The 14,464-nt window shown below is 39.9% G+C and overlaps 1 protein-coding gene across 3 annotated transcripts in view; it reads left to right on the top strand.

Moving 5' to 3' along the window:
- Window positions 1–14,464, top strand: part of LOC126281965 (probable cytochrome P450 301a1, mitochondrial) — a 135,239-nt gene that overhangs the window by 99,459 nt on the left and 21,316 nt on the right. For all 3 annotated transcript variants that reach the window (XM_049981341.1, XM_049981339.1, XM_049981340.1), the window contains exons 6-7: window positions 2,119–2,320; window positions 7,558–7,720. In XM_049981341.1, coding sequence (XP_049837298.1) covers window positions 2,119–2,320; window positions 7,558–7,720 — 365 coding nt within the window. The remainder of the gene's footprint in view (window positions 1–2,118; window positions 2,321–7,557; window positions 7,721–14,464) is intronic.

The following is a 14,464-nucleotide window of genomic DNA, read 5'->3' as shown; positions in this document are numbered from 1 at the left end:
GGTCGTGCATTATCCTGCTAAAATGTAGGGTTTCGCAGGAATCGAATGAAGGATAGAGCCACAGGTCGTAACACATCTGAAATGTAACGTCCACTGTTCAAAGTGCCATCAGTGTGAACAAGAGGTGACCGAGATGTGTAACCAATAGCATCCCATACCATCACGCCGGGTGATACGCCAGTATGGCAATGACGAATACACGCTTCCAATGTGCGTTCACTGCGATGTCGCCAAACACGGATGCGACCATCATGATGCTATAAACAGAACCTGGATTCATCCGAAAAAAAAATGACGTTTTGCCATTCGTGCACCCAGGTTCGTCGTTGAGTACACCATCGCAGGCGCTCCTATCTGTGATTGAACGTCAAGGGTAACCGCAGCCGTGGTCTCTGAGCTGATAGTCCATGCTGCTGCAAACGTCGTCGAAGTGTTCTTGCAGATGGTTGTTGTCTTACAAACGTCACCATCTGTTGACTCAGGGATCGAGACGTGGCTGCACGATCCGTTATAGTCATGCGGATAAGATGCCTGTCATCTCGACTGTTAGTGATACGATGCCGTTGGTATCCAGCACGGCGTTCCATATTACCTTCCTAAACCCACCGGTTCCATATTCTGCCAACAGTCATTGGATCTAGACCAACGCGAGCAGCTTGTCGCGATACGATAAAGCGCAATCGCGATAGGCTACAATCCGACCTTTACCAAAGTCGGAAACGTGATGGTACGCATTTATTTAGAAAACTTCAGTTACATCTTATTAACTGGATTATTTGTTATTTTTCGACATAATCACCCCCGTTATCCAAACATTTGTTAATTTGGTGCACAAGCTTTTGTATCCCAGAGTCATAGAATCGTTGTCGCCCTTTGTCGGAACCACATTTCAACTTCACCTTTGATCTCTTCATCGTCGTGGAATGATTTTCCACCAAGATGTGACTTCAGGTAACGGAAGACATGGAAGTCGGTAGGCGCAAGGTCCGGGCTATATGGCGGATGGTCCAATACGTCCCATTTGAATTGTTTGAGTAGTGCTTTGGTTACGAGCGCTGTGTGAGGCCGAGCGTTGTCATGAAGCATGCGGACTCCACTTGTCAGCATTCCCCTGCGTTCGTTTTGAATTGCCCTTCGAAGACGTTTCAAAGTCTGGCAATATGCAGCAGCATTAATTGTCGTTCCAGGAGGCATAAATTCCAACAGAAGAATGCCTTGTCTCTCCCAAAAAACAGAAGCCCTGATTTTCTTTGCTGAAATCGACGTTTTGCATTTCTTGGCTTTTGGTGAATTCGAATGGCGCCATTGCATTGATTGTTGCTTGGATTCAGGTGTATGGTGATAAACCTAAACCTCGTCACCTGTCACAATGTGATCAAGGAACTCATCCCCTGCTTCAGCATAGCATGTGAGGAAGTCGAGTGCAAAGCTCATCCTTTTATTTTTGTGTTCTTCCGTTAACAATTTTGGAACCCAGCGTGCACACAATTTCCTGTACCCTAACTTGACAGTCACAACATCATAAAGAGTTGTCATTGACACGTCCGGTATGATCTGATGCAAACCTTTCAATGTGAGACGTCTATTCGCACGGATTGCTTCCTCTGTTCTCCGAAGAAGGTCATCAAAGATCACAGATGGCCGACCTGTTCTTTGTTCGTCATGAACATCGGTCCTACCTTCAGAGAAATGACGACACCATTTCGTTACATTTTGTCGATTCATAATGTTCCAATAAATAGATACAATTTCTTTGTGAATATCCGCTGGTCGCTGACCTTTAGCATGAAGAAAACGTATCACGAAGTGCACTTCGCATTTGGGGGCTTTCTGAAGCAGCGCAGCCATTTTAAACACGACCTACTCCAACCAGAAGCAAAGTTCAACTGCAGAACGGCCGCGAGGAGAAAGCTAACGGTTCAAGGTTAACACCAGTGTTGCCAACTTGCTCTCAAAACTCTTCTGTTCCTCTGGCGTACAGTGTATCTTTACTTTCCGAAATACCCTCGCAATACCCTTTTTTGTATGTGTCCCATCCAGCTCTGGGTTTCCAACACAAAAATCCCAAGTAACCCCTCTAAATCTGCATGGATGGCAGCGCTGCTTGTGTGTCGGCAGGCATTGGCCGTGTGGCGCTGGACGTCCGCCTCGGCTGTCTCCGCCCAGACTTGCCGCCGAGCTCCGAGCCGCAGCAGATCATCGACGCGGCCAAGTTCGCCCTGCGCAACGTCGCCATCTTGGAACTCAAGATGCCCTTCTGGCGCTACTTCCCGTCAGCGCTCTGGACACGATACGTCAACAACATGAACTTCTTCGTAGAGTAAGCTTCCCATAAAACAACGGTAACATTTCTAGCTCTTGTAGTCGTCATTACTTTACTGTAAATCGAAGCATCCAACGTACAGCAGCAGGAAACTGTCATTACGATGTGTTGATCGATGTGTGCGACCGGGGAAAACTGCACTCGACGGTCTACACACGGCACCATAGTTTGGTAGGCTCCTTCATTCAGGTGACATGGCAGGGTGTAAAAATGCTACGCTGTAATCATGTGTGCCCACAGAAATTTATGCAAGAGATCTTAAGATTCTGAAATTGCCATTTTTGATATCAGAAAACTTGAGAAATTCCTGCTGATTATACACAACATGAACCAGCGAAAAGTCACGGATTAATAAGCCTCAAACTTAAAAAACAATAAATAAATCTTAAAAGGCTTATTCAATACATAAACCTTTGTTTGCTTATAAAACTTCGTATCTGACCACGTAAATAGATTTACTGCCTTGTTATCATGCCTTACATTTTTTGAAGTCGACTGGGCTTATTGATTTTCAATAAAACGTGTGTTGAAAGCTAAATTTTGGGATTACTCGGGTGAAGTGACTGATGTGACCTCCCAGAAAACACAAATTTTCCACAACAATAGACTCTTAGGAGCCTAGGATCAAGGCCCCTCTTTCCCACTGGGTACGTACCCAGGGCCTCTGCGATTGATAGGGGACTCTAGTTCCTGCCAGATCACCAAACGATAACCGATATCTATTACCCAAAAACAAATTTATTTCTAAAAAATCGAACGCTAATGACTTGACTACAAGACCTACTTTCTTATTAGCTTTGCGCAGTGCACAGTTCTATTCGCTCCGAATAGCGACGTAAAATTAAACTTCACGACCGAATTTAATAAACCAACTAGACGATCGGGAATTCCCCTGTATTTGTCTGCCGTGTTGTGATGTTTGTTTTGTTTGTGGTTGTTAGTAACTCTCTGAGGTATTCGTTGATTAAATCGTCGTTTGCCTGTTTTGTTTTGTGTTAGCAATTATTTTTGGTGTAAAAATAAATACTGAATTATAACATACGAGGGTCAGTCAAAAAGTAATGCCTCCTTTTTTTTTCTACGTTTAATTGTCAGGAAATTTAAATGCAATTACATAGGTTGAAAACCACAACATTGAGGATCATTTTGTCATTTTTCAACGTAATCTCCGCCCCTCTCTACAGTTTTGGTTCATCTTTGAACAAGGGCATGTATCCCAGCACGGTAAAAATCACAGCTCTGCTTCCTAAGCCATTGACGCACGGATGTTTTGACGGCCTCCTCATCTTCAAAATGAATCCCACGATGAGATTCTTTTAGTGGCCCGAACAGATGGAAGTCTGATGGTGCCAGGTCAGGGCTGTATGGGGGATGAGGCAAAACTTCCCATCCAATTTTGACAATCTCGTCAGAGGTGTGACGACTGGTGTGTGGTCTTGCATTGTCATGCAAAAGAAGAACATCTGCCATTGATTTTGTTGGGCGAACTCGCTGAAGACGTGCTTTAAGTTTTTTGAGGGTTGTGACGTATTGAACAGAATTTATTGTGCATCCCTGCTCCAAAAATTCAACCAGAATCACACCCTCTGTATCCCAGAAAACTGTTGCCATAACTTTCCCTGCCGATCGCACAGTTTTGAATTTTTTCTTCCTCGGCAAGCGTGTGTGACGCCACTCCATTGACTGCCTCTTTGATTCGGGTTCAAAAAAATGCACCCATGTTTCGTCCCCGGTCACAATTTTTTTCAGAAACTCATCTCCCTCCAAACGGAAGCGCTGCAAGTGTTGGGAGGCTATTGTTTTCCTTGCCTCTTTATTCTGATCGGTTAACATTCTTGGAACCCACCGTGCACAAACTTTTGAGTACCCCAATTGTTTAATAATCGTGATCACACTGCCTTTACTAAGAGAAATAATGCGACACACTTCATCTGCAGTCACCCGACGGTCACCACGAATGATGTCATCAACTTGCTGAATGTTGTGTGGAGTCACTGCACTCACCGGCCTGCCGCTCCACTTTTCGTCAGTCAACGGTGTTTGCCCTTCAGCTTCCTTACAACGACGAACCCATCGTCTAACAGTGCTGACATCCACTGTCACAACACCATACACCTTCTTCAGTCTTTCATGAATGCGTATGGGCGTTTCACCTTCTGCATTCAAGAATTCAATCACACAACGCTGTCTCAAACGAACATCGATGTCGGCCATCTTACAAACTTCTGCTGTGCTGCCACCTGTTGACACAGAAAGTTACTACTGCAGTGGATTGCAGAAGAAGGTTTGAGGAATGGCGCCAAATTCAAATTTTTCACTTAACTTAATTTTTTTAAGTAGAAAAAAAAATGGGAGGCATTACTTTTTGACCGACCCTCGTAAAATGTCGAAACGGTCATATCCTAGTGCATCTGCAGAAAGGGAAAAAGGTGTACATCAGAAGGAAGTAATTGAAAAGTTACCAAAATTAACAGCATATTTTACTACTACTACTACTGGAGCAACTTCTGTAAGTAGCGATCAAATAATAAATCTTCCACATGATGAGCCAGCCGGTGTAACCGAGCAGTTCTAGGCAATTCAGTCTGGAACCGCGCGACCGCTATGGTCGCAGGTTTGAATCCTGCCTCAGGCACGGATGTGTGTGATGTCCTTAGGTTAGTTAGGTTTAAGTAATTCCAAGTTTTAGGGGACTGATGGCCTAAGATGTTAAGTCCCATAGTGTTCAGAGCCATTTGAACTATTAGAACCATAATTTGTAGTGTCGATCACAAATTGTAGGAATTTCTCAATGTTCATGTTCTATGGCAATTTCAAGTTTCTACCTATTTAGGAAAAGAGATTGAATAAGAAAGCGACCGTCCCTATGACGAAAATGTAATAACTTAGGTGACTATAATCACCGGTAACTGTGTCAGTTCAACAGGTTTTCCAACCCAGAAGAAATATCACACGATCCCGCTGATTACTTCTTGCAGAAAGAAATCGCCTGTATATTTTCAAAATAAAGATTCTGCTTTTCTGGGACATCCAGAACCTACAAAGATGGCAATAAATCAGTAACTAGGTATTTCAACAAAGCATTATTTATTCGCAAATTAAAGAGCAATGAAAGCGTCGAAAGAAAATGGTTGTTGAACTCGCCTTCCAAAAACTGTATTTTTTATTCGTGCCAGCAGGAAAAGCAGTTAATACATGTAGATGGTAGGGAGGGGGCAGCAAATTTTATGTCACTTGCGTGAAAAAGTGTTCTTGGACTCTCTGTAAATATCCAAGCCATATATAGCAGCAACTCATTTCAGCCAACAGTAGCTGATAAAGATCCAACATCTCACTTTTCACTGCCATGGGATATGTTTAAGGCCCCATCCAGCATACAGTTTTAACCTGCCAGGAAGTTACAAGAATTATTGTGGTGGTTGAAATGGCATGTTTTTAAACATTTAACCTACAGTCTATTGAACTATGTCTCTGCAAGCACATGAAGGAAAGTGGCTTGGTTCCTAATGTTTCGAATAAGATGATGAATTTCTGGACACTGTCAAAGCGTGACTGCAGTCTTGTGCACCTTAGCTTAATGAAGTCGGAATTTGCCATCTCATTAAGTGCTTATGTCATAATGATGATTCTTTAAAGAATTAATAGAAAAGTGCGGTTTTATGATTTTTCTAATAATTTTATCTATTTGAGTGCAGTATTTGATTTATATCCAAACAGAGGTTTTATTCTGAATAGCAGGCAGAATTCAAATTCTCAGCCCAGAGCAAAGACTGGCACAAACTCTTTATGTTTGCATAAATAAATGTTGAATGACACAGTTTTGCATCTAAAATCAGTAACACACAACAGAGAATGTATCACAGGTCATTTAGGTAATGGGGTAATCTAGGCAGTAAAATGCTACATTTTTAAATTGAATCTTCCTTCAGGCCAATCCACTTAGTCAAATGTTCAGATGTTTATCTGATGGTCAGACCTAGAAGTACTGTACCAAATCTAAAAGAAATAGTGGCTTGTATAACAACTCGTACTTGATATCATCCCTCTTTCTCATCACCAAATCACTAATACAAGCAGATGCATTTCTTTGATAAAAGATGCCCCTTTTTTCAGTCCAGATTCTTCTTGCGTATTTTCTGCAACCAGTTAGTCCAGAATACTTTAGTAATATGCATTAGCTATTGTTTTGCCTTTTTCAAAGTAATTAATAACAAGAAACTCTTTCCCATTTGAGAAAACAGCAGCCTTAAATGTTCCTGTCACTAGCTCTTACCCCCTCCATTAACTAATGTTTCATTCTGGCTTGAAAAGTTGGATCTACTTCTCATCTGCTGGCATAAACCAATCCATAAATTGAGTTTTATTTTTTTAAGTACCGTCCAAATACTGTTGAGAAATTAGTTCATTTACCTGTTTGCTTTTGGCTAGCATCTAAGAAAAAAGGGACCAGTCTCACACAAAGATTTGCTCATTCATCTGTGGTGAATATGTGGGGATGTTCTTTATGAAAATTATGTTAAAGAGAAGTACTACCACATTTGAACTCAGCCATACTTTCATTCTAAATGAAGGAGCAGATTCCTTACAAACTTCTGTTATCTTTCAATCAGTTTCAGTTGGTGCTTAAATTGTTCATAACAGAGAATTTTATGACAAAATGGTATTTTAATATTTTTATTAGAGTGAAAAACACACATGACTATTTTAAAAAGGCATATAAACAAAAATATTCCCTAGCTAAAGATAACATCTAACTTGCATAACTGTAAAATGTTTACCAATATAACTGATTAGTTAGTCCTGCCCCATGATCAGGCCAACTCAATAACAAAGCACAAAATAACAAAGTATAAGCAGTGAGTAAGACAGTTGACAGCAGTGAAACATTAGTTATTTACAACTGCAGTCTACTCTGAGTCATGTCCACAGCTGAAACACAGCCTCTCTGGTGAGTAGTACACATAAACATGAACAGTTTGTCCAAACTACAGTAAGCTGATCAACTATAATTGTGGTTAATTGCATGAAACAAACACCTTAATCCAGATCAGTTCATTTTATCATCATTATCTTCTTCTCTATTATTTTTAATACTGTTCTCTTATTCTTGCTACCAAACAAGTATCTTAATATGATAAACTTTTTTTTCTCAACTTTAATATCTAGTTTATAGGGATGATATATATTCAGAAACACAAACAGATTTCAAGCAATAAAGTTTTGTGTTATTTTAGGGTGTGCACGAAGTATATAGACCAAGCACTGGAAAGACTGAAAACAAAGAGTTCCGTGCATGAGAGTGACCTATCACTTTTGGAGCGTGTCCTTGCCAATGAACCAGACCCCAAGACAGCCTGCATCATGGCACTTGATCTCATCCTTGTGGGCATTGATACAGTAAGTATCAAATAATCTGTAGTATTACTTTACAGACTTCCTGCAGAATCCATTATCCAAATTAAGATATAGCTGCAGACCTAAAACTTATAGAGACTTAATATTATTTTTTGACTGATAGTACTGAGGACACAGGGTTATTGATGTTTAGTTTTGGGTTCTTTGCCAGATTAAAATTCATAATGAGTATTGAAGGTTGCATCAGAAAGATTAGCAAATACCTGCCCTTAGACCAAAAAACATTTAGTGATTTAGAAGTAAAGATAATACTAAATGACTTAATCTGCCTACAATGGTCAAATGTTGACAGTAAAATACACTGTTCACTTAGGTTCAGAACATAAAAGAAAAAATGTTGTAATAGAATCATCACAAATGATTCAGGCTCACTGTTTTGATGGAATACTGGTAAGAGATTAATAAATCCAGATGGTGCCAATGAAACATTTGGGAAACATATCTCATCATCACATTGAGCCCCAATTTCACCTGAAACCAGTCACATCATAGTTTTACAGAAGCATACATAATTTATGGAACTGAAGTATCTTGCAACAAGAAAAGCAACCCCTCCCTACTACAGCATACACTGTACACACCCTCAATAGACATTGTTTACAAAAATATGGCATCTGGGAGATAAAACATTATTATGTATATGAAAAGTGATAATACTTTTGGCTACAATTATGTTTCTGGCAGAGTATTAAAATTCTTGCGTTTCCTTGATTAAGACACCCTCAGGTTGTGGTTGTAATCATTGCATCTCTCGGGCTTTCAGAAAGAATTTTTTGCATAGAAATCCAAACCCAATCACCTGACAAATTAATTGCTAGCAAAGCTGAACCACAAAAAGTGTCCTTTGCTATAGCCAGTGATTGGTTGTGTAGGATACAAAGTCTGCTATGGCTAACCAAAATTTCTTTGCGTTAATAGCTTAGATCAAATCATACCTAATAATAGTGTGATGACTATCAACTACTAAACAGTATCATCTTTGATGGTGTTAAGATCTTTAACTCTGCTCTCTTTGTCTTTGTGTCTGCATGCCATTATGAGCTGTTCAATTGTATTGTGCTTCTACATTTCATAAAATATTTTGATAATGAATTGGATTTTGTGATGATTTTCACCCTTTATCATGTGTCATCATTAGGACAGCAATTACGACATTGTCGACCCTAACAATGCTCACAAACATCATTTGTGATGCCTACAATACTGATTTCCACTCTTTTGTTGGACTTCTACATTTGTCTGTTCTACAACTCACCTCATCGGGATGGAGTGTGTATTTTTTGACCTAAGTGTGTACAGCTCTGGATCTGTCTACACCCTGTTCTACATTATTCTGAGTGTTGTTTATTTGTGTATGTGCACCTTACTAACTATGACTCCAACAACATACAACATGTTGAACTCTGTGATACCCCATCACTTTTTGCAAACTGGAGGAGGAACAATTCCATCCTTATGCTACTCAAATAAATGCTCTAACCTTACCAACTGCACAATGGCGTAAAAAAAGTGAACCAGCTACACTGCTTTCACACAGTATTGTCAACTTTGGCAATGTATGTTCTGAATTACGTTACTTTGCAATGTGCAATATACTTAGCCACTGCTGCTCAGCAACCTGGGATCTGTTCATTACTTGCCTTCTACAGATACCATCTGCTCTTTGGCTCCATATATTCTGACTCCTCCATTTTTGCATTCTGCGGTGATGGTTGTACTTCCTGCAATGGTCAACTGTGCTTCCATGCCTCCCTGTCATGCATCCTCAGTCCCCCCACATGGACCTTGGACTATGCATCCCTTGGACTATGCATAGCACCACATCTGTCTTCTGTGTATTCCTGCAATGCTATCTTCGATGACCATGGTCATCCCTGTTGCACTGGTCGTACCACATTCTTAAGCCTACAACATTGTCCTTGGGAAATATCTCACTTGGACACTAGCAACCATTAACCAAGATTTCGCTACTGCCAATGCTGTACTGCCTTCATCGGTCACAACAGCTCTACCTCCAATTCCAACACCTATGCAAATGGTTTTATCCAGCAGGTTTCCTAAATTGCTTCTCTTACTGAAGGACAATCCACATATGTGGTTCACCTTGGCAGATAACATCTTTGACCTTCATGGTATTATGGATGAAGATTCCAGTTTTATTTGCCTAGTTGGTCATTTGCATGACCACACTGATTTTATCAGTGACTTGATCCTCTCTGCATGTGCCCATCAGAAATATTTCATGGTTAAAACTACTGATATTGAACCTTTGTTGCATCCCCCTACTGAGGTCTTGCATCATATTACCCACAACGAGAACTTAGTCTCTAGGTTCCCATCACAATGCTTCAGTGGATGTTGACTTCATATCAGACACTGTGTTTTGAACATTGTGACTCATCAAATCCCCATATGAATTGAAATTATAATTATTATCACATGATTTTGATCCACTGGAAACTGTGTTATACCATGTGGATCAAGCATATAGCATCCTGGCCACAGATATATTCTTGTTAATGTGAATGGTCAGCTGATAATGTCGGCACTATGGCTCCTCTACATTTTACAATGGAATTCCCACTGCACTCTTAATATTAACACCCTTGCTTTTAATATTATGTTGTTCTGACTTTTCTTTATTCTAAGTGGATGCACCCATGGTCTAGCGGTAGCATCATTGCTGAGTAATCAAAATTTTCTCGGTCACGGGTTTGAAACCCACCACCACTTAAATGCTGATTAATAATCAGCACTGGTGACTGAAGACTTCTGGTATAAGAAGTCACCCTCATTCGGCCAATGGCCCTGTTAAAGAGGGTGGAAGAGTCGACAAAGGTTCAGGTCACTCTCTTGTTGATGGGGTGCAAACTGCCCCTAAAGGTGGAAGAATCAGCAATGACTGAAGACATTACAGACACTGCACAAAAGACACATAGTGTGCATCCACAGGACATGTGACCTGTAATTGAAAAAGGATCATTATTGACAAAAGATTCAAGAATATCCTCCATCTAGATCTCTGGGAGAGGACTGCCACAGGGGAGGTGACCATGAGAAAAAGATTGCATAACCAACAAAAGGATAGCGTTCTATGAGTCATGGTTCACAATGTCAGAAGCTGGAATATGGCAAGGAAGCTAGAGAATGTGAAAATGAAGATATAGCAGGGGTCAGTGAAGTGAATTGGAAAGAAGTCAAGGATTTCTGGTCTGATGAGTATGGGGTACTATCAACAGCCACAGAAAATAGTACAATGAGAGTAGGATTCATGATGAATAGAAAGGTTGGGCAGAGAGTGTGGTACTGTGAACAGTTCAATGACAGGGATGTTCTTATAAGAATTGACAGCAATCCAAGACCAGCAACAATAGTTCAGATACACATGCCGACATCACAAGTTGAAGTTGCAGAGCTAGAGAAAGTCTATGAAGATATGAGTATGTAAAGGGAGATGAAAATCTGGGGGACTGGAATGTAGTTATAGGAGGAAGAGTAAAAGAAAAAGTTGCAGTAGAATATAGGCTGTGTACTACAAATGGGAGAGGAGGAAGACTAATGACTTCTGTAATAAATTTCAGCTAGGAATAGTGAATGCTCTGTTCAAGAACTACAAGAGGAGGAGGTATACTTCAAACAGGCTGGGTGACATGGGAAGATTTCAGTTGAATTACATCATGGCCGGACAGAGATTCCAAAATCAGATACTGGATTGTAAGACAGACTCGGGAGCAGATATAGACTCACATCACTATGTAGTGGGAGGTGGAGGTTAGGCTGAAGTTCAAGAGATTAGTCAGGAAGAATCAGTACACAAAGAAGCAGGATACAGAGCGCAAAAGTGTAGATACAGCAATAAAGAATAGTTCAGCAGGCAGTACAGTTGAAGAGGAATGGACATCTCTGAAAAGGGCAATCACAGAAGATGGAAAGAAAAACGTAGGCACAAAGAAGGTAACTGCAAAGTAACCACAGGTAGCAGAAGAAATACTTCACTTAATCGTTGAAGGAAGAAAGTACAAAAATGTTCAGGGAAATTCAGGTGTATAGACATAAAAGTTGCTGAGGAATGAAATAAGTAGGAAGTGCAGGGAAGCTAAGACAAATTGGTTGCATAAAAAATATGAAGAAATCGAAAAAGAAAAGATTTTAAGCAGGACTGACTCAACATATAGGAAAGTCATAACTAACTTTGGTGAAATTAAAAGCAAGGGTGGTAACATTAAGAATGCAATGGAAATTCCACTGATAAATGCGGAAATGCAGAGGAGAGAGTGGATAGGTGGAAGGAGTACACTGAAGGCCTCTATAGAAGGAAGATTTGTCTGATGTGATAGTAGAAGGGGATCTGGTATTAGAATCAGAATTTAAGAGAGCTTTGGAGGACTTAAGATTAAATAAGGCAGAAGGGATTAGATACCATTCCATCAGAATTTCTAAAATCATTGGGGGGGAAGTGGCAGCAAAATGACTATTCATATTGGGGTGCAGAATCTATGAGTCTGGTGACATAACATCTAACTTGAAAAATGTCATCCACACAATCCTGAAGACTGCATATGCAAGAATTCACAAATGCAGCTTGGCAGCTCATGCAACCAGGTTGCTGATAAGAATAACATGCCAAAGAATGGAAACGAAAACCGAGTATGTGTTAGATGACATTCAATTTCCTTTTAGGAAAGGTAAAGGCAACAGAGAAGCAGTTCTGTCTTTGCAGTTACTAATTGAAGCAAGATTAAAGAGAAAACAAGTCACATTCATAGGATTTGTCAACCTGGAACAAGTGATTGACTATGTGAAATCATGCAAGGTGTTCAAAACTCTGAGGAAAATAGGGTTAATCTATAGGCAGAAATGGGTAATGTATATCTTGTACAAGAGCCAAGAGGGAATAATAAGAATAGTTGATGGAGAATGAAGCACTCAGATTAAAAATGGTGTAAGGTAGGGATGTAATTGTTTCCCTCTGCTACTCAAGCTAGGCATCAAAGAATCAGTGGTGGAAATAATCAAGGTTCAAGAGTGGAGCTAAAAATCAAGGTGAAAAATATCAATGATAAGGTTCACTGATGACATTGCTGTCCTCAATGAAAGTGAAGAAGAATTTCAGGATCTGCTGAATTGAATTAACGTTCTAATGACTACAGAATATGGGCTGAGAGTAAATCAGAGAAAAACAAAAGTAATGAAAAGTAGTTGAAATGAGAACATTGAGAAACTTAACATCAGAATTGATGGTCAGGAAGCAGACAAAGTTAAGTTATTCTGCTACCCAGGCAACAAAACAACCAATGATAGTTGGAGCAAGGAGGACATCAACAGCAGACTAGCACTGGCAGAAAGGGCATTCCTAGCCCAGAGAAGTTTACTAGTATCAAACATAGGCCTTGATTTGGGAAAGATACTTCTGAAAATGTAAGTTTAGAGCACAGTATTGTATGGTAGTGAAAAATAGATTGTGGAAAAACCAAACAGAAGAGTGTTGAAGCATTTGAGACGTGGTACTGCAGGTGAATGTTGAAAATTAGGTGGACTGATAAAGTAAGGTATGAGGAGGTTCTGTGCAGAATTGGAGAGGAAATTAATATGTGGAAAACACTGATAAGGAAAAAAAGAAAAGAAAAGAAAGAAAGAAGTGCTGAATCAGTTCTTCCGACAATCATTTCTTTTCAATTTCTTCATGTATATTACATGCAGCCAGTTCATCTTAGCTTCCCTGCACTCCCTACTGATGTTATTCCTGAGTGGCCTTTATTTCTGAATTCCTGAATTTCCCTGAAGATTTCTGTACATCCTTCTTTCATGAGTCAACTGAAGTATTTCTTCTGTTCCCCATGGTTCCTTTGCAGCTACCTTCCTTGTACCTATATTTTTCTTTCCAACTTCCGTGATAGCACTTTTTAGAGATATCGATTCCTCTTCAAATGAGCTGCCTACTGTGCTATTCCTTATTACAATATCTATTGCCTCAGAGAACTTCAAGCACAGCCCCTCATGTTTTAGTACTTATGTATCCCACCTCTTTGTACATTGATTTCTCCTGGCTAGTCTCTTAAACTTCAACCTACTCTTCATCACTAGTAAATTGTGATCTGACTCTATGTCTGATCCCAAGCATGACTTACAGTTCAGTATCTGATTCCCGAATGTCTGCTTGACCATGATGTAATCTAACTGAAATCTTCCCATATCTCCCAGCCTTCTCTTGCAATTCTTGAACAGATTATTCACTATTACTAGCAGAAATTTATTGCAGAGCTCAATTAGTCTTTCTTCTCTCTCATTCCTAGTACCAACCCCATGTTCTCCTGTAACCTTTTCTTCTGCCCTTCCCCTACAACCACTTTCCAGTCTCCTATGACCATTAGATTTTCGTCTCCCCTTACATATTGTATTACTTGTTCTGTATCCTAACATAATTTCTCTATCTCTTCATTTTCAGCTTGTGATTGGTATGCATACCTGAACTATTGTTGTTGATGTTGGTTTGCTGTATATTCTGATGAGAACAACCCTATCATTGAACTGTTCACAGTAACTCACTTTCTGTCCTATCTTCCTATTCATAACAAATCCTACTCCCATTTTACCATTTTCTACTGCTGTTGATATTAATCTATACTCACCTGACCAGAAATAATTGTCTTATCTCTATTTCACTTCACTAACCCACATTATATCTAGCCTTAGCCTTAGCATTTCCCATCTCAGATGTTATAGCTT

Source organism: Schistocerca gregaria, chromosome 7, assembly GCF_023897955.1.
Source record: "Schistocerca gregaria isolate iqSchGreg1 chromosome 7, iqSchGreg1.2, whole genome shotgun sequence".
Taxonomy (NCBI): domain Eukaryota; kingdom Metazoa; phylum Arthropoda; class Insecta; order Orthoptera; family Acrididae; genus Schistocerca; species Schistocerca gregaria.
This window is presented reverse-complemented; position numbering and strand designations above follow the sequence as displayed.